Genomic DNA, 23,383 nt, shown 5'->3' with positions numbered 1-23,383 from the left:
CCAATGGGATCTTGTCTCCTTTGGTGGGTACAAGATTCTCAAACCCTGGTACAGATGTCAATAGTACATCCACCTGACATCTGGGCCTACAGGATCAGCTCGAGCTTTTAACAGTACAAAAATCAAAGACAGGAACAGACAGAGACTCAAAGTCCTTGCTTACTGCCCAAATGCTCAGTGCAGTGATGGTCTCTGGGATTCTTGACGAACACAACAAATGCTATGGTCTACAGAACATCCACAAAACAGCAACTCCCATATGCAATCAGCAGGAACATTGTTTATTACAGCATACTGGGTTCTCCAGCCAGACAACAAAATGGCTACAACCTCAAACTGGTGTGGGAGGTCCTTCTGTCTATGTGTTGCTTTCATTGGTTAATGAATAAAGAAACTGGCTTGGCCTATAGCATGGGAGAAGGAAGGAGGATTCAGAGAGAAGCCATGGAGCTGTCACCAGAGACAGAAGCTGGGAACATTACCTAGTAAGCCACAACCATGTGGCAATATACAGATTACTAGAAATGGCTTAAATCAATATGTAAGAGTTAGCCAATAAGAAGCTAGAGCTAATGGGCCAAGTAGTGATTTATTTATTTATTCTTTGTTTTGTTTTGGTTTTTTTTTTTTTTTTTCGAGACAGGGTTTCTCTGTGGTTTTGGAGCCTGTCCTGGAACTAGCTCTTGTAGACCAGGCTGGTCTCGAACTCACAGAGATCCGCCTGCCTCTGCCTCCCGAGTGCTGGGATTAAAGGCGTGCGCCACCACCGCCTGGCCAAGTAGTGATTTAAATAATATGTTTTCTGTGTGATTATTTCGGGTCTAAGATAACCAGGCAGCCAGGAAGAACAAGCTGCCTCCTCCAACACTCAGAGCACGCAGGCTTTTTGTTTGTTTGTTTGTTTTTAGTTTTGGGTTTTTTTTTTTTTTAATAGGCAATCAGGAGCAGGGAGGAAAGGGTTAGGCTATCCTGAATGTAATTGGCAGGGAATTAGTTATCCTGAACCTGATTGGCTGGGATTCTTTTTCCTGCTTTAACAGAGTGCAGAAACTTAAAGTGAAACTAGAAGTGATTGTAAGTGAAATGAAGCTGGGCCTGGGACCAGGGGAGGCTGGGGCAGGACAAGTCTGGCCCTGGAGCTAATGCAATCTCACCACATGTACGTCTGATCTCTTCAGTGTCTCCCTGGCATCTTGCTGGCATAATCCCCACCTCTCCTCTTCCCAGAGTTCTCTCTCTCCCTGGAAATCCCACCTATTCCCTCCTGCCTAGCTATTGGTCATTCAACTCTTTATTAAACCAATCACAGTGGCACATCTTCACACAGTGTAAACAAATATTCCTCAACAGGGGAGGCTCGTTGCCTGGATTGAGAGTAGTGAAGAAAACATCTGGCTTGGTCCTTATAGCCAGGAGCTGCTTGCTCCTTTGCTGGACTACACGGTGTGGTTAGCCAGGAGCTGTTTGTTCCTTTGTCGGACTACACCATGATCACTTCTAATCAAGATGTGAGGTCACATGGCAAAATCCATCCTTCCTAACACGAGCAAACATGGCTGACAGACATGTGGCTGCCCTCATCCTGATGGGAGACAGCAGCTAAGATGGCAGCAGCCACGTTTCCTTTATGATCATCTATGTATAGATTTTTAGCTATCAATTCTGGTGTTATGAATTTTAAGTTAGCCCTTTTGTTTGAGTCTGCCACAGAGCCTGCAGGCCAGATTCACTGGCTTCTCTTTGCAAAGTGGAAAAACCTGAGAATTAAAGAGGCAGTGTGAAGTTCTGGGCAGGTATAGTAATCGCTTGGGCATTTCTTGCTTTCTAGTCTTTTTAGGGAGCTAGGTAACTAGTAAAGGGACTTCATCTCTGATTTTTGGTCTACAATTAGGAAAGGCAAAAGAAGGAAGGGGCACGTAAAAGAACAGCTCTACAGGCAGAAACTTTTGGCTAATGCTATGTGGTTTACACACCTGTAACTGGATCAGTAAGGACATTTTTTTAACAACAAAAGAACAACATAAGAGTATCCTAGCTGGGCAAAGAGTGTGCTGCACAAGTCTTACAACCCGGACTCCAACCCTGGAACCCATAGAGGGGACTGACCCCAGTTTGCCTCTGACCTCCACATGTGTGCTGTGGAAGCACATGGCCCACTTTCCAGAGCTCTATAGAAAGGATCACACATCGGCAAGAAGACAGGAAAAACAGGTCACGTGCTTCTGAAACAACTGAAGATTTGGTGAGCAATTAGCAATGCTCAGTAAAGCTGGTGGCTTAAAGAAAAAGCTAAAAATAAAATGCCTGACGTGTTTCCATTTTCCTATCTGAGAAGTTTTATGACTTGCATGTTTTGTAGTCTCTGTTGGCTAGCCTTGAACTCCTGACTCTGTCTCCATCCTCTACCTGCTGATGATGCAAATGTCTGTGATTCAGTAAAACAAAACAAAACTTAGAGAAATGAGTTCACTCCCTAAACCAGAGCCCACAGCAGAAGTGCAGTGGGCCTGCACCCTCATGTCCAGGTCAGTCTACCTTCTCTGCTTCGCTCAAGGGAAAATTCGGGAAAGGCAGCCAGGGAAGGTATGGGTGATGGGGCCTGCATGCACGTGGCCATGTCCCCAAGGGCCCACCTGCACTTGGTGGGTACCCCCCACACCAGGGTACCCAGACAGCATACGTCCCTAGGCCAGTGCTGGCAGGATTGCAGGATCCCTGAACCCAGCTACATAAGCAGCTGCCACCCACCAGACGATGCCAAGGTTCTTAAGTCCGTATCTTTACCTGAGTGGTCCTTCTGTGAGCCACTCCCAGTGGCTGCCCATCTCTGTACCTGCTTCTCAAGGGGCTTTGCAGATGGGCCCTGCTGGGACACTAGCCCTTTTGGCAGGGGCAGAACTCCGGAGCACTTACCCCGTTACTTATTTCTGAGGTGAGCTGCAGTGCTGACACACAGAAGTGCTCACAGACACCTGCACTTCTTAGGCAGCAGTTACACTAAATTTGAACCAACACAATTAAACAAACACATGGACACTCGGGCAAACACTGACTTTTAATAGGAGAAAACAACAGTGGAGAATCCCTGCTTGCAGGTATCTACTTGTGAAGGGACATAGCATCCCAAGTCACTATGAAGGTATGTTGCCAGGAAAGGCACACAGCAAATGGCTGACTCGGGGTGTGGTAGGGGAGCCATTTCTCCAGCATTCCTCCAGCCGCCTAGTGCAGACTCACCTGCCCTGACTCCTGCACAATGCTGGAGGCTGGGAACCTGCACAGGTCCAGGCTCTCACCAGATCCTTCCCTCTGTGCTAAAGGCAGGGCCCTGAAGGCCTCTGAACCCAATTCTCCCCAAATCACTCAGCTGAGTGTGACAGCCACCTCAGGCTGGATTTTAACTACACACAGAGGACTTCTAAATATTAACAGTGAAAACATCAACAAGGGGCTGCCATGCTACTAAACTGACTCTGATGGATTTTTTCCCTCAGAGGGCCCAGTGACCCACCCCTTTGTGGTAAAACCTACTCTTTAAAACAACAACAAAAAAAAAAAAAAGAGGGAAACTGTGTAAGAGCAGAACTCTTGCCAGCCAAGGTTTATCAAACATAATTTATTTACAACAAAATACAAAGAGCCTAGAGATAGAGAAGAGCCTTCTTCCAGGACCACCAGAGCAGAAGTAAAGCTCCCAGCAGGAGGCAAGACTACCAGGAAGGGTAGAGGCCCCACAGGGCTGGCCATGGCAGCCAGCGTTCTTCTTCTCATGTAGCCATGGTCCTCCTAGGCCCAAAACTGACAAGGTGTTACCACTTTCCCAAGTAATTGGACACAATTCCAGTCAACTGGTGATAACAGTAATTTAGTGTGGCCTAGCTGTGAGACCGCTTGGCCATGGGCTCTTCCTCCTTCTCCTGCTTCAGCCACCGGTCCAGGAGGCTGCTGGTGGCACCTCTTTTAGCAGGCAATGGGCTCTTCTGTAGAAACTGGCTGGACCACTGGGGTACACCTGACTCATCCTTTTTGGGTGACCCAGAGGCTTCTTTTTTGGGTGACTTTGTAGCCAGCCACTGCATCATTCTTTGACTGCTGCCACTTGTCTTGGGCTCCTACGGGAGAGAGAAATCTCTTAACATCCAGGTTTGAGCTTCACAGGAAAGACCAAAATGCAGATAGGAAAAAGCATGCACCCCAACTACCAACCTACACTTGCATAGTGTTACTAAGGGTGCAAGGAAAAGGGGGCCGAGAGTGCTCCCAGAACAGGGGAGGAGCACTTAAAAATCAGAGAACAAGGGTCTGGGTGAAGCTGGAGTCTCCCAAACATGCAGGGAATGAAGTGCCTTCTGGGAAATTCAGCGACTCAATGGCTGGCGATGGGATGCTAGAAGTGAGGCTGCCACCACAATCAGGCTCAACAGTTTTCCCCTGCCCAGTATGTCTTGAATGTCACTACTCCCTCTGCTGCCTGTGTGCCACACCCAGCCCTGAAATGAGAGGTTCTCTGTGAGCAAACAGCACAGAGTACAGACCAAGATAGAAAAAGAGTTCTTTAAGTGGTAACGGCGGCGCATGCCTTTAATCCCTGAACTTGGGAGGCAAAGGACCTCTGAATTCAAGGTCAGCCTGGTTCACAGATCCCAGAACCCACATAAAAGGCGGGCAAAGCTATAATCTCAGCAGTGGGTAGGAGTGTCCCTCAGGTGTCTTAACTGCCATACTAGCTCTGAGTTCACTAAGAGATCCTGTGTCAGCTGGACATGGTGGCATACACCCTTAATCCTAACACTTGGGAGGCAGAGGCAGGCAGATCTCCATGGTTTGAGGCCAGCCTGGTTTGCATGGCATGTTCTAGGCTAGCCAGAGCTACACAGTAAGATCCTGTCTCAAAAAAAAAATCATTCTGTGGGTGCTAGATAGATGGCTCAGCAGCTAAAAGCACTTAGTCACTCTGAGGAGGACCCAGGTTCATTCCCAAGCATCCATATTGGGCAGCTCACAACTCCAGCTCCCAGAGATCAGATGACCTTCTCTCAACTCTGCAGCCACTGTACTCATGCTACAAGCCCACCCACAAACTAACACATGCTGTGGGACAATGGTCTGTACTCTGTCACTTTATAAATGCTGATTGGCCAGTAGCCAGGCAGGAAGCAGAGGCAGGGCAACCAGACAGGAAGTAGAGGCGGGGTAATGAGAATTCTGGGAAGAGGGAAGTCTGCAATCTGCAGTTGTTACCCAGAGAGGAAGCCAGACACAGAGCAAGCAAGATGTGATTGCCTCCCTGAAAAAAGTACCAAGCCACATGGCTAACATAGACAAGAATAATGGGTTAAAACGTAAAAATTAATTAATAAGAAGCCTGAGCTGCTAGGCCAGCCAGTTTATAATTAACGTAGACCTCTGTGTGTTTATTTGGGATTGAATGGCTGTTGGATCGGGCAGGACAGAAACCTCAGTCAACAAATGGTACCCAATGTGTGGACAACTGTATCCACAGAAAACCTGAGAGTAGGAAGTAATTCTAGGCACAAAATAACAGTGTTGAGCATGGATTCTTGGATTCTTGGTAGCAACAACTTCTCGGGTTTGCTCTCTTTGCTAGAGGCAATGCATCTCACTTAAGAGAGGCTTCCTGACTCAGCTTTAGCTGCAAAAACTTGCAGGTCTTTTAAGAGGCCCTTCACGAAACACTTATATGGTGTTGATAAATAGCCAACCACATGCTTTTTGGTGGTGGCAAGGACCTTGAAACTCCATAGCTTGGGGCAATAAACACAACTACAGCCAGTACTTCCACCATGAGGCTAGATTCTCAGAAAGCTAAAGAATGGGCTGGATCCAGCCATTAAAGCCATGGCCTTAATCCTAGTCATATCATTTAGGAAGGAAGTTTCAGTCTGCAGTCATCACCCAGACACAGTACAAGCAAGATGTGACTGCTTCTCCGAAAAAGGTACCAAGCCATGTGGCTAACACAGACAAGAATAATGGATTAATGTAAGATGTAAGAATTAGTTAATAAGAAGTCTGAGCTACTAGGCCAACCAGTTTATAATTAATATAGACCTCTGTGTGTTTATTTGGGATTGAACAGCTGTTAGACCAAGCAGTACAGAAACCTCAGTCAACAAACACACATATACATAAATAAAAATTAAATAAATCTTTAAAAAATAGGAAAAAAAAATCCAGGCATGGTAGTACATACCTTTAATACCGGCAATAGGAGGCTGAAGCAGATGGATCTCTGTGAGTTTGAGGCCAACCTGGTCTACATAGCCCAGTTCCAGGCTAGTCACAGCTACACAGTGATACCTTGTCTAAAATTCAAATCACATAAACTCAAATGAAATAAACATTAAAGGCAAGACAAGGGCATACTCTGAACAACAGGAGTCTCAGAATGGACTACCTTCTTAGTCACCTACCTTCTTAGTCACCAAGTCAGCAGGAGCCAGACATTCAGGAGTGTTGTTTCGGGAGTTGTTCACCACTAGAGAAACTGGATGGAAGGTGATATTGTCTATGGGATGGATTAACTTCAGAGCTTCCTGAGTGGTGACCTCACCAAAGTCAAGCCATTTGGAGACTGCCTCTTCTCCATCTAGTATGGCAGGCATCCTGGTCGGGGATCAGATGGAGAGGTTGGTGAGGGTAGGGAAAGGAAAGAATCTGAGTCAGTTGTTAGTTGAGGCATCACAGGGTTCCTGCACTAGAGTCAACATTCAGTGAAGTTATGAACTTCATGGCACAGGCAGTGAATAGCACTAAGACTGACTCTAGGGCATGCAGTGTACCCCTAGAAAGTTGGTGCCTTTCTCCAGACACCAACTGTGAAAGCCCTCCAGCAAGAAAGGACTGGCCAGGCACTGAAGTGAGCCAGTAGTCACAGCTATACGGGACGCTGAGGTGTGGCTCATCTGAGCCCAGGAGTTCAAGCTAGACTGGGCAACACAACAAGACCCATCTTTTGTTTTGTTTTTGAGATAAATTCTTGCTGAAGCCCAGTCTGGCCTCAAACTCATGATTGTCTTGCCTCTCCTTTCACTCTCTGGGTGTTGGGATTACAAACTCAGTGTTGCCACCAGGGGAGACACATTTCTCTTTTTCTTTTTGGTTTTCCAAGACAGGGTTTTCTCTGTGTAGCCCTGGCTGTCCTTGAACTCAGAGATCCACCTGCCTCTGTGTTAGGATTTAAAATAGGCTTTAAGACACATTTCTTTAAAGGAAAAAAAAAAAAAAGACAGTCAGGATGGCCCATGTACATAATCCCAGCACTCAGGAGAATGAAGAAGGAAGAGCAACAAGAGTTTCAGGCCAACCTGGATTCACAGTGAGTTCCCAGTCAAACTTGGATACAGTGTGAGACTCTGCCTCAAAAAAATGAGAGAACAAAAGATCCTTAAAGTCTCTGAAATCTGGAAATCTGGATGTATTCATACCACTTGGGCTGTATTACACCTTAGTTAGAAATAACAGACAACTGTTTTGGGGTTTTTTTTGGTCTTTTGTTTGTTTTGTTTCTTTTTTTTTTTTTTTGGTTTTTCGAGACAGGGTTTCTCTGTGGTTTTGGAGCCTGTCCTGGAACTAGCTCTTGTAGACCAGCCTGGTCTCAAACTCACACAGATCCGCCTGCCTCTGCCTCCCGAGTGCTGGGATTAAAGGCGTGCGCCACCACCACCCGGCTGTTTTGTTTCTTGAAAGAGGGTTTCTCTGTGTAGCTCTGGCTATCAATTGCTTTGTAGATTCAGCTGGCTTCAAACTCACAGAGATCCAGCTGCCTCTGCATCCTGAGCGCTGGGATTAAAGGTGTGTGCCACCACAGCCTGGCTAGCTTCCAGTTTTATAGCCCACGCTCATATTTTACTGGTTGTTTGACAAAGCTAATTTTAGGAGACAAATGTATAAATATTTATATTAACAGATAAATGCTTTAACTTCAACAAATCAACATGTTTTATTATTTTAAGATTTACTTTTATTATTTGTAATTACATATAGACGTGTGTGTCTACATGTAGGAATGTGCATGTGGCTGTAGAGGCCAGAGTCAGTAGATCCCCAGGAACTGCAGCTACAAACAATTGTGAGCTAGATCCTTTGGAAGAGGACCCACTGAACCATCTCTCCTGTCCTTCAATGTGTACTTTAAAAATCAGTGAGTTGTGAGTAAATCTCAGTGATACAACACTTGTCTAGTGAGTCATATTAAGTACATATTCAACTATGAGCTCCACCATTAGCACCTAAAAATATTTTAAAATCTCAGAAATCCAAATGATTTCATGTGGTTTTTACTATGTAATTTTTTTTAAATATTTATTTATTATGTATACAATATTCAATCTGTGTGTGTTTGCAGACCAGAAGAGGACAGCAGACCTCGTTACAGATGGTTGTGAGCCACCATGTGGTTGCCGGGAATTGAACTCATGACCTTTGGAAGAGCAGGCAATGCTCTTAACCACTGAGCCATCTCTCCAGCCCTTTACTATGTAATTTTGCAAGTATGTCTGTAACAATTTTAGAACTATATATCATGTTTTGGGAAAACGAATTATAATCTGTACAAGTTAATTTCCTACTCCCCAGAAAAAGGTAGTGACTTGCCTGCTGTGGATGTCACTCAAGCCTTTGCAGGAATCCACTGTGATGATGCTGTAGGAATATAGGCGTTCTCCCTCTGGGGGTTCCCAGCAGTCAAAGATCCCTGCCATGGTCAGCAGCCTCCAATTGTCCCAGACCTTTTCCTTGCTGTCGGTGCTGTCTGAAGCATCATTCCCACCTGACTGGAAACAGCAGTTCAGCCCATTATTGAACCTATTTTACCCACTATCATTAACACCAACAGGCTTCACAGCAAATGTCTACTGAAGCTCCAGATTTCGGCTTCTTAACACTTTCAGAATTTAATACCTTCATTTGGTTTCAAGCTTTCAAAAAAATCTAGCTCAGGAAGGGTCTACAGCCAGGGAGAGCTTGGCTATTGGAACAACCCTCTGGTGTGACTGCTCACCTAAAGCACAAGGAAATAATACAAGCCTGTGAGGAATAAAGATAATGAAAACAGCAAATACAACCCAGTTCTATCCTTATGATAGTGACTTGATCTCATATTTAAAGCCATCATAGAAGAATTCCCAGGAATAACATTTATTTATTTTGGTCTCTGCCTGTGGCTAACAACAAGCAAAAATTGGAAGAAGCATAAAAAAAAGCTAAAAGAGCTGAGTGGTGGCGCACGCCTTTAATCCCAGCCCTCGGGAGGCACAGGCTCCAAAGCTACAGAGAAACCCTGTCTCAAAAAACAAAACAAAGCAAAAGCTAGAAGAATCTACTGCCAAGAGAAATTGTCAGACCCAGACTCAAGACATGATTCTAGATGGCTTAGTTAAACCGCTAAAGGCTCTTGAAACCAATGGAGATTACCAAAACTGAAACACAGAAAATTCAGAAGATACTGTTCAAGAACTGTGGAATAATATCAGATAATTTCACACATATAATACATAGATAAGTGCTTTTTCAGACAAATACTACCAGACTTCAAGCTTGGATTAGTGGCACATTCCTTTAATCCCAAAACTCAGGAGGCAGAGGTAGGCAGGTTTCTGTAAATCTGAGGTCAACCTGATCTACACAGGAATTCTAGGACAGCCAGAGCTACATGACAGAGAAACGCTGTCTCAAAAATAAAATGAAACAAAACCTCAGAAAAGTAAAACAAAAAATGCTCAATTAAAAAGCAGCTGGAGAGATGGCTCAGTGAGTAAAGTGCTTTCCACATAAGCATGAAGACCCGAGTTCTCATCCCCCGCACCCACATTAATGCTGGACATGGAGGCATGTGCACATCACCACTTGGGAGCTTGCTAGCCAGCCACTGGCCCAGGCAAATGAGTGAGTTTCCAGTTCAATGAGAGACCCTGTCTCAAAACAACAGGCTGAAGAACAACTGAGGGAGACACGCAACATCAAACTCTGGCCTCTCTCTGCATAAGCACACATGGTCATGTGCAACTAACTGCAAGTAACAGCGTGTGCACTTCTGACCACACACATACACACACAAAAAAAAAAACAGTAGGTAAGTAACAGAAAAGCTATAAAGTTACTGAGACAAATAAAAGACAATTAGCAAATATTTTAACCCAATTATTTCAATAATTAAAGTCAAGGGATAAGTTCCAAACATAAAAGACTTCTTGTCAGATTATTTGAGAAAGAAAGACAAGCTAAGTGGAAAGTCCGTGTATTACTTCCTCTGGAAAGCCTGCCATGATGCCCTAGTCTGAATTTGATGCTGAGTTTGAGTCCTTGCAATTGTACAGGTGCCTTCCATGAGTGTTCATCACTACATTCCTTCATGTTCTCTTCTCTTTCTCCTCCACTACCCCTCTAAAAAAGGGGAAAAAAAAAACATGGAGGTAAGGCTACCGGTAGTGGTGGTGAATAGGAGAAAGTAGAGGGAGAAAAAAGGGAAGAGGTCCTAGAAGGGCTGAATTACACTTAACTGTAATTGCATTTAGAGGATCTAAATGCAAGCTTCAATCTCATCCCTGAAATAACACAATAGTAGGGCAAGCATACTGGCTTGGTGCACAAATATGAGCTAGTAGTGAGGTCTATGACCAATCCTGGCATTAGTGGCCCCTTAAGAGATCAGAAAACAGCCTGGGGAGTCTTTCGGGGAGCTGGACCTGTCTGTGAAGGGGTAGCAGTGAAATGGTATCTCAGATCTCTAGCAGTGGAGGTTTATTTGAGCGGACAGGGGCTTTCTTCATTTTCCTTGGAAGAGGGATAAATATGGCTAATGAACTGACTGGATATCAAAAGAGCTGAAAATGGCTCCACCTTTTAAAGCTTCTTTGCTACCAAGGAAGAACCCTCAGGAATGCGAACACACTGAAGAATGCAGTACTATACACCCAAGCTTATCAAGAGTGACTGGGTAAAGAAAGAGGCTAGCTGAAAAACCCAAATAAATAAAGAAGGAAAATAGTAAGGCTGGTGGCAGAAAGAAAATAACTGTAAGGAAAAGAAGTGAAAGTACTCAGTTCAATTTGGTTTTGAAATGCATGGAGAAAACAGTTAAATTTTTATTTATAGCAAACAGACAAACAAAGCCAGATCAATCAGTGATTGAACATCCTAATCTGTTTAAAAAAAAAAAAAAAAAAAAACATCAATCTTCAGTATTGGCCTGTCAATACACACCATCTTGCTGGGCATGGTGGTGTGTGCCTTTAATCCCAGCATTCCAGGGGCAGAGGCAGTTGGATCTCTGCAAGTTTATGGCCAGCCTGGTCTATATATCAAGTTTCATGACAACCAAATGTACAGAGAAAAAGCCTGTCTCAAAAAAGTAAAAACAATACACATCACCTTAGAACCCAACAACACTCTGCCCATCCTCACTTTTAGCTCTTTTTTGCCTCCTCAAGTTTTCCTAGTGAAACAGAATTTTAGCCAGTGCAAACTATTAAATCTAACTAGGAAGAAAACATAATGCTGGCATGTCTGGTTTATTTTCAACTTTCTAATGTTAGGATGTGAGCCTTTTATATTATGTGTCTTACAACGAAAGTTCAATGAGGGAAATGTTACATACAGAATTACCATGTGATTTAGCAATTGTACTAAGTATATATATCCACATAAAGCCCTCCCTGCATGTGAGTGTTCATAGCAGAGTATTCTAACAGAAAGGTGGAAGCTTAGCATTTTAATATAAAGCAGTTCGCCTGGCATGATGATACATGACTTATTTTGCTTGTTTTTTTCAAGACAGGGTTTCTATGTGCAGCCTTGGCTGTTCTGGAACTTATCTGTAGGACAGGCTGGCCTCCAGCCCAGAGATTTGCCCTCCTCTGCTTCCCAAATACAGGGACCAAAGACATTCACCACTATGCCTGGCTGGTACATGCCTTTAATTCCAGCACTTAAGAGGTAGAGCTGGGTAGATGTCTGAGTTTGCAGCTGCTTGGTCTTCATAACAAATTCCAGTCTGAACAGAGCCACAAAATGAGACTTAGAAGTGGAAGGTAAATCCCTACTGCTGAAGACACCACACAATTCAGAAACAAAGCCCAAAGATTCCTGAGCTGGAACTGATTCAATGCCCTCTCCTTTAGGACTAGTTTTTATGGGACAAAAAGGCACTATGCAAGCTTCCAAAGGAGGGAGGCAACCAATAATCTACACAGCTATATGCTTATGAACCACATCAATGACTATCAAGGTACGATAACCCTAAAGATACAGTAGTGAGACACAGATCTTGGTGGAAACTAACAGCTCTTTAATAGACTTAAGACCCACTCAACAAGAGGGAAATCATGCCTGGTACTGTGAACCTAGTTAACTCAGTACTAGTAAAGTCATGAATACCAGACGACAATCTACAACTACTATCTTACTAAACCAGCATAATCCCTAACAACAATCTAAGCATTTGTCCTCATACCCACAGATAAGTGTAGTCTTCACTCCCTCAACGGGGAAACTTCTTTTTGCAACAGAGACCATTACAGCAAACCACAGCCAATCAAAATGAAGAACTGTGGAGCCCAGTCTCAATGTGTACATCTATAAAACACTCCTGCACCTGAGGCTCAGAGAACACTGCAGAAGACAGGGTGAGAAGATTATAAGAGCCAGAGAATTGGCAGTTGGCTATGAGACTGTATATCCTTAAGATGTCTTAAGCTAAACCCATAAAGTCTCAGCAACATGACTGCTCAAATGTGAGCTGAACAAGGACACCAATGGACATGACAAAGAAGATGGGGAAAAAGTCAACAAGGCCTCAACCCTACACAAACAGAACAGCAACTGAGGAATGCTGGGAATGGAGAAATAATCATTCCCAGGGAGGAGCACAGCAACTGGTGGTCTAGTGCCAGGTGGTCAGCACTGAACACATATTAAATAATGTAAGGACTGAGCAGATTAGACTTAGGAATGTGTGTGTATATATATGTGTATATATTATATTGTATATGCATGCAATAAAAATGAAAAAGAGGTCATGACATGGAGCGCTTATATGGGAGAGTATGGATGGGAGAAAGGGAGAAATGTAATTATATTATTATCTCAAAAATAAATTACAGACATGTAGCAACTTGAGATAGTTCTGAGAAATGTGGCATTAAGAATTTTGTTGTGCTAACAATGGTCTGTACTTAACACACCCTAGATTACATAGCAATGAGTAGGGTCGCTATCATATATGTGCCCTATTATACAAACATTGCTACAGGTACATGACCTTGAGTCAGTTTGTTTATCTTTACCAAGCATGTTGTTCATGCAACTGCTGATACCTTCTCTGTCTTGATTTGAGGAAAATAGATGAAATATGGTTGCCTCTGGTTTGTTCCCTGACACCGCTGCCACTCGTAGAATCCATCAGCTAAAACAACACAACGTCGTCCTTTTCCCAGAGGAACCTGAGAGAGAATAAACAGGATATGGTCAGTGATAGGAGTCCACTACATGGCCTTTCAGGTCCAGCACTGCACTTTGATAGTAGAGGGCTTGCCCAGCTTGTACAAAGTCAGAACCACATCCAATGTTGTGTGTGTATACACATAAACTAAAACACTCAGGTCTCATGTGTGACCCTAGAGGAGTTACCCTTTATCTTTTTAAAGTGTTTGGTAGGGACTGAACTCAGGCAAGTATGCTCCCACAGAGCTACACACCCACAAGACTTAAATTTATCTGCCCCCCAAATCTCAAGACTTGTTTTTTTTTTTTTTTTTTTTTTTTTGGTTTTTCGAGACAGGGTTTCTCTGTGGTTTTGGAGCCTGTCCTGGAACTAGCTCTTGTAGACCAGGCTGGTCTCGAACTCACAGAGATCCGCCTGCCTCTGCCTCCCCAGTGCTGGGATTAAAGGTGTGCGCCACCACCGCCCGGCAAGACTTGTTTTTTTTTTTAAGAGACAGGATCTCACTATGTAGCTCCGGATATTCTGGAACTCATTATGTAGTCCAGGCTGGCCTTGAATTCACAGAGATGTGTCTATCTCTACCTCCCAAGTTCTGGGACTAAAGGCATGTACCACTACACTTGGCCTTAGACATTCTTTTTTTTTTAAAGTACATTTATTTATTTCTGTGTGTCATGGTATATGTTTGTGTTGTGAAATATATGATCACACTGTGAAACATGAGTTTGTGTTTTCATTAATTAAATAAAATCAACTTTGAGTCAGGAGCCAGCAACTAGTAGCGGAAAGTAATAATGAAGAGCCAGAAGGAGCCTGGAAAACAGATAACAAAGATATGCACCGGAAGCAGAAGGAAGGGACTTTGAGTGTGGCAGTACTTTTTGGTTTGGAGCAATGGAAGAGACTCTCTTTCTGAGACTCTGGCGAAGATGGAAGGTCAGCTAGCTGCTCCTCAACTTCTCTGAGCTAGCAAGTTTCACCCTAGCCCCTGACTGCTCCTGAGTCTTTATTGGCAAATGGAATGACAGAGATTTAGCTAAAAACTACATTTGGTAGCAGCAGTTACTGGCTGAAAAAGCAGAAGATTCAGGTGTGGTCACTGTGCTGGCAGAAAAACATGTTTGTAAGTAAAAGGACAATTTGTGGGAGTTGAAGGCGTAAGTCACAAACAATGCCACACCAGTTTGGAATTATGATTAATAGGATGGTATTTATTTAAAGGGGAAAAAACTTACAGATAACCGTCCCAGACAACAGCCCTCTGCGCAATCAGGAAGAAGTCTAGTCGCCGGCGGAGCAGGAAGTGAAGAGAGAGAGGAGAGGGAAGTAGCTGCTTTTTTAAAGGGAGAAAGACCACGCCCCAATGGGCTGGTATCTCAGCGGCTATTGGCTGGAGGAGCGGAAAGACCTCCTGCAACAGGGAGTCAGTTCTCTCCTCCTTCCATGTGGGCTCCAGGGATCAAACTTTGGTTCTTAAGCTGGTGGAAAATGCCTTTACCTCCTGAGCCATCGAATAGGCCCCCATATCATTTGTCTTCTGTATCAAGTTACCACTCAACTGAACAGATGTTATAAAGATTAAATAACGTACATAAAGGCGAAAAGCACTTTCCCCCTAAACAGGTACAACAGCAGCGAGTGTTGTAGAGCGGTTTCCTTCAGGAGTGAAGAGGAGACTCCAGAGGCAAACTAAACAACACACCTGAGGGAGTAGAAACTTGCAAGATTCTAGAAGGCCTCTCCCCAGCTTTGTAAGAGAAAGCAACAATTGTCCTGGGGAAGGTGACTGACCAGCCCACTGCAGAGAGATCCAGGATGGCAGCTTGTAAGAGCTGGGGTGGTTTTCAGTGATGAAGCTGCTTTCTGAGTCATCCCTAGTGGTGTGGGACAATGGTCTGTATTCTGTCAATTATATTTTAAATAATGCTGATTGGTCAGTAGCCAGGCAGAAAGTATAGGTCGGACAACCAGACAGCAAGTAGAGGTGGGTCAATGAGAACAGGAAAATTCTGGGAAGAAGGAAGTCCTATTCCGCAATCCTGTCCCAGCCACAGAAGAAGCAAGATGTGACTGCCCCACCAAATAAGATACCGAGCCACATGGCTAACATAGACAAGAATAATGGGTTAATATAAGTTATAAGAGTTAATAAGAAGCCTGAGCTAATGAGTCAATCAGTTTATAACTAATGTAGACCTCTGTGTGATTTCTTTTGGACTTAACAATTGTGGGAACCAGGCAGGGCAGAAACCCCGACAACAATCCCTGCTCCTATAAGTGACCCCATACCCATACTCCTCTTAGTAACCCCAATAAAAACTCACCAGTTTACCGGGCGGTGGTGGCGCACGTCTTTAATCCCAGCACTTGGGAGGCAGAGGCAGGAGGATTTCTGAGAGTTCGAGACCAGCCTGGTCTACAAGAGCTAGTTCCAGGACAGGCTCCAAAACCACAGAGAAACCCTGTCTCGAAAAAGCAAAAAAAAAAAAAAAAAAAATTCACCAGTTTACCAAGTTGTACTTTTGTCTGCCTTGGGTTCCCTTTCAGGGGTAAACAGATGTGTGTACTGCCACCTCCCCAGTTACGGTTTGCTCCAATTGGACCATGCTTTCTAGTGTTCACGTATATCTCATCCTTTCCCAGACTGAATTAGGCTGGCTCTGAAGCACTGCTATACGACTGGAAAGACCAGGTTTGTAGTTTCTGTTATGCCTTCTTGAATCGTGAGCATTGCAGTAAATGAGGTACCACATTAGAAGCCTGGCTAAGACTTCTTCATGCTAGGAATGCCGAAAGACTTCTAGTTGTTCCAGCCATGCTAGCCATGGTAACAGCCATGAGTGAAGAAACCATTTATCTGTCTTACTTTGCTTTCTATTGATATTGCAAAACACTAAGACCAAAAGCAATTTGGGGAAGAAAGGTTTTATGTGTTTATAATTTATCATGAAGGGAAGTCAAGAGCAGGAACTCAAGAAAAGAACTGAAGTACATGATTTCAGTGTTGTGGTGCACAACTTTAATTTGAGCACTTGCAAGGCAGATGCAGAGGCAGGTAGATCTCTGTGAGTTTGAGACCAGCCTGGTATATATAGTGAGTTCCAGGACAGCCAAGGCTACATAGAGAGATCCTGTCTTAAAATCAGCAATAAAAATAATCAAAGCAGAGGCCATGGAGGAATGTTTACTGGCCTGCTTGACATGGCTCAATCTGTTTATTTATTTACTTATTTTTCCATATAACCCAGGACCACCTGTCTAAGAGTAGAACTGACAACAGAGAGCTGGGTCCTTTCACGCCAATCAAGAAAATGCCCCACAGACATGCCCTCAGGTTAATTTGATGGGAGTATTGTCTCAATCAAGGTTCCTTCTTCCCAGCAGACCCCAGCTTATATCAACTTGACAAAAAAGTAACCAGCACAACTACCACAGCCTGGTAAGTACAACAGACATTCCCAGTAAAAACCACCTCCCTGAGGCCAGGCGGGGAGGCACACACCTTTAATCCCAGTACTCAGGAGGCAGAGGCAGGCGAATCTCTGTGAGTTCAAAGTCAGCCTGGTCTACAAAGCGACTTTCAGGACAGCTAGAGCTACACAGAGAAACCCTTTCTTGAAAAACAAAACAAAACAAAACAAACAAAAAACCCCACCTCCCTGAGCACAATTAGTCCACAGTATATAAGAGATAATTGTATTACTTTTGTTTAACTTTTGGTGGGAAGGGGCTGATCACGCCACAGTGGGCATGTGGAAGTTAGAAGACAACTTGTGGGAATTGGTGCTGTCCTTCAACCATTATGTCCTGGGGGTTGAAGGTGATTAGCTTTGGTAGCAGGTACTTTAACCAGGGAAATTTATAACTGTTACCTTCATCCCCATTTTGGGATTAAGGTCTCATTATATACCTCTGCTTGGTACATGAAGACCAGGCTGGCCTTGAACTCACAGAAACCTGTTGGCCTCAACCTCCCAAATCTGGAATTAAAGGTGTGTGCCACCACACTGGGCCAATTGTTTTATGTTTTAAACATTTCTACTGCTGTGATAAAACATCAGGACCAAGGCAACCTATTAAAAAAAAAAAAGTGTCTTAGTTATTTTTCAATTGCTGTGGTAAGGCACCATGGCTAAAACAACTTGAAGAAAGGGTTTTATTGGAGACTTAGTTTCAGAGGGTGAGTTCATGACCATCATGGTGGGGAACATGGCAACAGGCAGGGTGCTGGAGTAGTAGCTGAGAGCTTATTAAATCTTGAGGCACAATCACCAGACAGGCAGGTGGATCTCTGTGAGTTCGAGACCAGCCTGGTCTACAAGAGCTAGTTCCAGGACAGGCTCCAAAGCCACAGAGAAACCCTGTCTCGAAAAACCAAAAAAAAAAAAAAAAAAAAAAAGCAAAAGCAAGAGAGACAACTGGGAATGTCATAGGCATTTGAAACCTCAAAGCTCACCCCACATTGACACACCTCCTCCAACAAGGCCATACCTCCTAATCCTTCTCAACCAGTTTCACCAACTAGAACCAAGTATTATAAGCCCATAGAAACTACTTTCCTTCAAACTACAATAACCAATAAGTTTGGGCATTGTTGGTCTGGAACACAGCAATAAATTGAATAGGACTCGGCATTAACAGTTGGGACTAGCCTTAGAAACCTTATTTATCAGGCATACAAAATATGAAACGGTGTTAGAAGTGCCTTTTCCCTAGATGGGCTCCTACCTTGAATGACTGCTTTTCCAGGATGGTATCACTACGACAGTTGGTAGTGTTGAACTGCAGCTTGGAAGGATCACTTTCTTTGAACCAAGATGGAACCAGGCCCCATCGCATGGGAATAATTATCTGCTCTGATGAGTCTACACCCTATCAGAGAAAAGCAGATTCAGCACCTGGATTCGTGGTGTAAACTTGTAATCTCAGCATTCAAAAGGCTGAGGCAGGAGGATTACCGCTAATTTAAGGCCATCTTGGGCTACACAGCAAGTTCTAGGCAAGTCTGGACTACATATAGAAATCCTGGTTCAAGTGCTAGAGATGATGCAGTGGTTAGGAGCACTTGCTGCTTTTATGGAGGACTTGAATTAAGTTCTTAGCACCCATGTCTGGCAGATCCAACTACACGTAACCCCAGCTGTGGGGATCTGAGGCCCTCTTTCCGCTGGCATACACTCAAACAGATGCATAAACACAGATTTTTTTTTTAAAGGCTGACAAGATAAAAAATGCAATTAATTATTTTATACTATATATTGTATTTCTACATAAATTATTCTTTATATTGTATATTAATAAAAACAATTGTTTTGATATTACATATTCATATTATATATTGTATTTATATAAAAATACAAATACAGGCTCAGATACAGCAGGTAGACCATAATCATTATATACATTACTGTAAGTAAATGAAATACAAACAATACAAGGTTATTAAGAAAAAAAAAGTCAGCTGGACATGGTCGTACAGGTTTTTAGTCCTGGTACCTGGGAAGGAGAGGCAGGCAGATCTCTGTGAGTTCAAGGCCAGCCTGGTCTACATAATAAGACCCTGATAATAAGACCCTGTCTCGATAGATAGATAGATAGATAGATAGGAAGGAAGAAAGAAAGAAAGAAAGAAGGAAGAAAGAAAGAAAGGAAAAGGTCGACCAGGTGTGGCGGGTAGAAAAAAACCTGTAATCCTAATTAACACCTGGGAAGCTAATACAGATGCACTGTAAATTTCAAGCTAACATGGGCTACATTGCAAACCCTGTCTGAAGAGGTCATAGGTCCAGAGAGGGATATCATTAGTCTTCTTTTTGATAAATGGACCGGTGTCAAGCTAAATATTATTTTAAAAATATGTATTTATTTTTATTTGCATTGGTGTTTTGCCTGCCTGTATGTCTGTGTGAGGATGTTAGATCTTGGAGTTAGACAGTTGTGAGCAGCCATGTGGATGCTGGGAGTTGAACCCAGAACCTCTGGAAGAGCAGCCACTAATCTTAACTGTCGAGTCATCTCTCCAGCACCAATATTTACAATTATACCCAAAGATCAGTGCTGTTCTCAGCCTTGGTCAGAGAAGCTTCCATATGCAAGGGCTGATGGTTAATGCAGAGACTGACAGAGGGTCAAAGTGCTGAGAATAATGACTTTTTTTTTTTTTTTTTTGGTTTTTCGAGACAGAGTTTCTCTGTAACTTTGGTGCCTGTCCTGGAACTAGCTCTTGTAGATCAGGCTGGCCTCGAACTCCCAGAGATCCGCCTGTCTCTGCCTCCCGAATGCTGGGATTAAAGGCGTGCACCATCACCGCCCAGCTGACTTCTTTTATTTATTTATTTATGGTTATTTTTTGAGACAGGGTTTCTTTGTAGTTTTGGAGCCTGTCCTGGAACTAGCTCTTGTAGACCAGGCTGGCCTTGAACTCACAGAGATCTGCCTGACTCTGCCTCCCACTTGCTGGCATGCTGGAATTAAAGGCGTATGCCACCACCCCACACTAATATAAAAATGAAATTGAGTCATAATGTAAGATCCCAAATATGTGATTCATGTATTTAAAAAAAAGTACAGTGAAGAGTGGTGTGTGAGAGAGAGCAGAGGAGGAGGGTGGAGAGTCTTAACCTGGGTCTCATTACAGGTGCTAGACACCGACAAGAGAATGGAGAGCAGGCAGAATGAGTAACGGGTCCACAGCAGGAATGCCCAGAGCATTCGTTTTGCACAGAGGTTAATATAGCGGGCCAGAGACTATTATTTTTAGGAGGTCAGCTTCTAAGGCTGATCTCTGGTAGGCATTTTGGGATTATTCTGAGTGGTTTTCCTTTCCCTAGCTGATAAGGGGGCTTTAATGAAACAATGAAGTCAATGCTCAACACGTATAAACCCTTAAGACACCTCAGGTAATGCCTGGGGATGCTTAGTTTTTCTGGCTTGAGATAGCTACAGGTATCTAGTGGGTAGAGGCCAGGGGGCTGCTAACCATTTTACAATGTACTGGACAGCTCTCTACAACAAAGAATTATCCCACCCATTAAAACTTCAGCCCTGGGTCTGGTAGATTGTTCAGTGCGTAAAACCACTGGCTTTGATTCTAGTTTTATTCCCAGCACCTGCATGGTGGCTCACAAGTGTCTGTTAACTCCAATTTTGCTGCCTTCTGGCCTCCACAGACACTGTATGCATGTGGTATAGTCATTCATTCAGGACAAACACCTATTCATATAAAAATAAATATAACATTTTTTAAAATGTCAGTGACATTTTAAAGGTTGAAAAATCTTGTTCTCACAAATTCTACTGGTACCCTTGTGAGGGTTTACATCATTGCACAAACCAGCCCAAACACTAGCGCAGCGGATACGAAGAGGCTGAGAAGTCAAAATACTGCAAGCATTATTGCTCAGTATTAGTCATCTTCTCCTCTACAAGTTGTGACTTTGGAATAGAACAGCTGGTCGCACTGTGGTCGATGAAAAAAGAAAGAGGAAGTATTTTGCAAATCAGTGGTTTCAGATACAAATATTGCTACCTATACATACACACTGGCAGTTGGACTGCTGAAATGCTAATTGTTTTAGAATTTATAGGTTTGAGGAAAATAAAGTATCAAATATTTACCAAATTAAGAAACCCTAGCAACCTAAGCAAATCATATTATAGATGTGCAGTCAAGCACTACATGGGCAAACTCAAATGACCCAAATGAGGGCTATGTGTGCTTGGGGCTCCATTTTCCCATTCCTGATCCTCAAGAGCCATCCACTGGAACAGGGACCGTGGTCTGTTCAGCAGTTAAGGCCACTTAACCTCTTGGAGAGGACCTGGATTTAACTCCAAGGACTCAAACAGTGGCCTTCTGTAACTTCAGTTCCAGGGGCTCCGAAGCCCTGACTTCCGTGGGCACCAGGCACACACTTGCTCCACATACATACATGTAGGCAGGCAAAGCATTTGAATAAATAAAAAAATAGTTCAATTTTTTTTTTAAAAAAATAACTTTTCATGTGCTAGTACTGAGCCAAAGGCTCTGAGAATATGAAATAGGCTTTATATTCCCAAGCAACATTACCAGCCTCAATTACATTAAATTCTTTTTTCCGTACATTTATTTGTGTTATATGTCCACTCTCTACCACAGAGAAGGAGTGGAGCTCAGAGGATACCCTGCAGGAGCTGGTTCTCTCCGACCAGGTAGCATTCAGGGATCCAATCCAGGCTGTCAAGTTTGCCAAGCACTGCCACCCACTGTGCCCTTTTACAGAGTTTCTCTAAGCAGCCTCGACTGGCCTGGAACTCACTGTGTAGATCAGGCTGGCCTCCAACCCAGAGATCTGCCTGCCTGTCTCCCTAGTGCCGGGATTAATGGTGTGTGCCACCACACTTGGGAGGTCTTTTGTTGTTGCTGTTTGTTTTTTAAAGACACTCAGATGACGCTGATAGATCAGTAATACTTTAAGGCTGCTATCTAAAAAAAGATCCACGCTGGGTAGAGTAACACACACCTGTAATGCAGAACTCTGGAGACAGAGAAGTTTGCTGTAGGTTTGAAGCCAGTCTGGCTTATATAGTGAGTTCCCAGACAGCCAGACTACATATATAGTGAGATTCTGTCTCAAAATTTTTTCAATGTATTCAAATATGAGGTTCATATGAATTGGGCAAGCATTCCAACAGTTTGAGATTTACTCCTTACCAAGGCCCAGAGTGATGTTCAATTAGGGCCTGGATCTATCTGTAAAGGCTACTTGGCTACTTTCATGCTCACTGCGGGGGCTGGACAGACATCAAAGGAACCAGGAGTTGGAGGAGCATCCCAATGCGGGGCCAGCAGCCAGAACCGAGCTGACAGTCCTTACCTTCTCAAAGTGCAGCCGGGAGAGAAGCACTGGGCTGCTCGACTGGGGGCTCTTGTTGTACGAGGGGCAGTATTTATCGGGGTCCCTCCACTCGGGGAGCCGCCGCCTGCCCTGACGATCGTGATAGGCACAGGCCCTTGTGAGAACATCTCTAGGCAAGTGACAGGATGTTCGCCCGCACATTCTGCAGCACCGCCTCAGACCTACAGCCACAGACGTGAGGTTTTATTCCCTAGGCCACAGCGTCCTCCCTGCCATTCCCACTGGATCCTCCGACGCCACAGCTTTCACCGAGGGCCCATTAGCGCAGGGTCACCCTGTCGCTGCCACGGCAGGGCCCACAGCCCAGCTGAAAGGCTTCAGGTGTTAGGCGAGAAAGCAGTGCTCTCCGGGGTTCATCTCGATGGATTAATAATTCGGCAAAGAAAGGAGAGAGCTCTCCCTGTTCACGCCAACAACCCTCGCTCGCCGCAGAGACCGCACTAGCGCCCTGCGCGCAGCCGCTCGGCTCCGGGGGCGGGGCCTGGTCGACGCCGAGCCCGGCGACGAACCCGGGCAGCCCTGCGCCCGACCTCCCGCCCGTCTCCCCTCCAATAGGACCGGGTCCTCCGCCCGCCCGCGTCCCCTCAGCGAGGCCCTCTCCTCTCCTCCGCCCGCCCGCGTCCCCTCAGCGAGGCCCTCTCCTCTCTTCCGCCCGCCCGCGTCCCCTCAGCGAGGCCCTCTCCTCTCCTCCGCCCGTCCGCCCGCGTCCCCTCAGCGAGGCTCTCTCTTCCTCACAGCCAGACTTTCCTGAGCGGGAACCGGGTTCCCCGCACGCCCGCCCGCCCGCCCGCGTCCCCTCGGAGGGCCCGTCCCCCGCTCGCGTCCGTCCCTCGCCCGCGTCCCCTCGGAGAGCCCGTCCCGCGCTCGCCCGCATCCCCCTCACCGCCAGCTGGTAGAAGCCACGCTTCAGCGCGTCCGGCGTCCTCCTAAGGGACACCCGCCCCGCCCCCGCCGTGACGTAGGCGCCGTCGGGGTTTCCTCCCCGCGGGTGGGGCTGCGGCTCCTCCCTGATCTGAGCCAAGGA

The 23,383-nt window shown here is 44.7% G+C and overlaps 1 protein-coding gene across 2 annotated transcripts; it reads right to left on the bottom strand.

Annotated features, from left to right (window-relative positions):
• Positions 1-3,051: 3,051 nt before the first annotated feature.
• Hmces (5-hydroxymethylcytosine binding, ES cell specific) lies at positions 3,052-23,306 on the bottom strand. Of its 2 annotated transcripts, XM_041637072.1 has the most exons (7): positions 23,243-23,306; positions 22,318-22,520; positions 18,191-18,334; positions 13,335-13,460; positions 8,617-8,795; positions 6,435-6,627; positions 3,053-4,112 (listed from the first exon to the last, which is right to left on the bottom strand). In XM_041637072.1, exons 2-7 carry the CDS (start codon positions 22,498-22,500, stop codon positions 3,876-3,878), a joined length of 1,062 nt encoding a protein of 353 aa, XP_041493006.1. In that variant the 5' UTR covers positions 22,501-22,520; positions 23,243-23,306; the 3' UTR covers positions 3,053-3,875. The 2 variants fall into 2 exon arrangements, with proteins under 2 accessions (XP_041493013.1, XP_041493006.1); XM_041637079.1 differs by lacking the exons at positions 18,191-18,334; positions 23,243-23,306 and having other exon boundaries at positions 3,052-4,112; positions 22,318-22,864.
• Positions 23,307-23,383: the final 77 nt, after the last annotated feature.

Source organism: Microtus oregoni, unplaced genomic scaffold (genome assembly GCF_018167655.1).
Source record: "Microtus oregoni isolate MIOR12 unplaced genomic scaffold, Mior012 000002F_ref0000024, whole genome shotgun sequence".
NCBI lineage: Eukaryota > Metazoa > Chordata > Mammalia > Rodentia > Cricetidae > Microtus > Microtus oregoni.
Note: the sequence above shows the minus strand (reverse complement) of the source record. Positions and strands in the feature narration are given on the sequence as shown.

What these genes read in the sequence shown, in the direction of transcription:
- Hmces (XM_041637072.1), bottom strand. Translation starts at nt 22,500, where the DNA reads ATGTGCGGGCGAACATCCTGTCACTTGCCTAGAGATGTTCTCACAAGG. An exon ending in CCCGGCTGCACTTTGAGAAG is followed by an intron (nt 18,335 to 22,317) that starts GTAAGGACTGTC and finishes TTTCTCTGATAG; the next exon opens with GGTGTAGACTCATCAGAGCA. An exon ending in TGGAAAAGCAGTCATTCAAG is followed by an intron (nt 13,461 to 18,190) that starts GTAGGAGCCCAT and finishes ATTCTCTCTCAG; the next exon opens with GTTCCTCTGGGAAAAGGACG.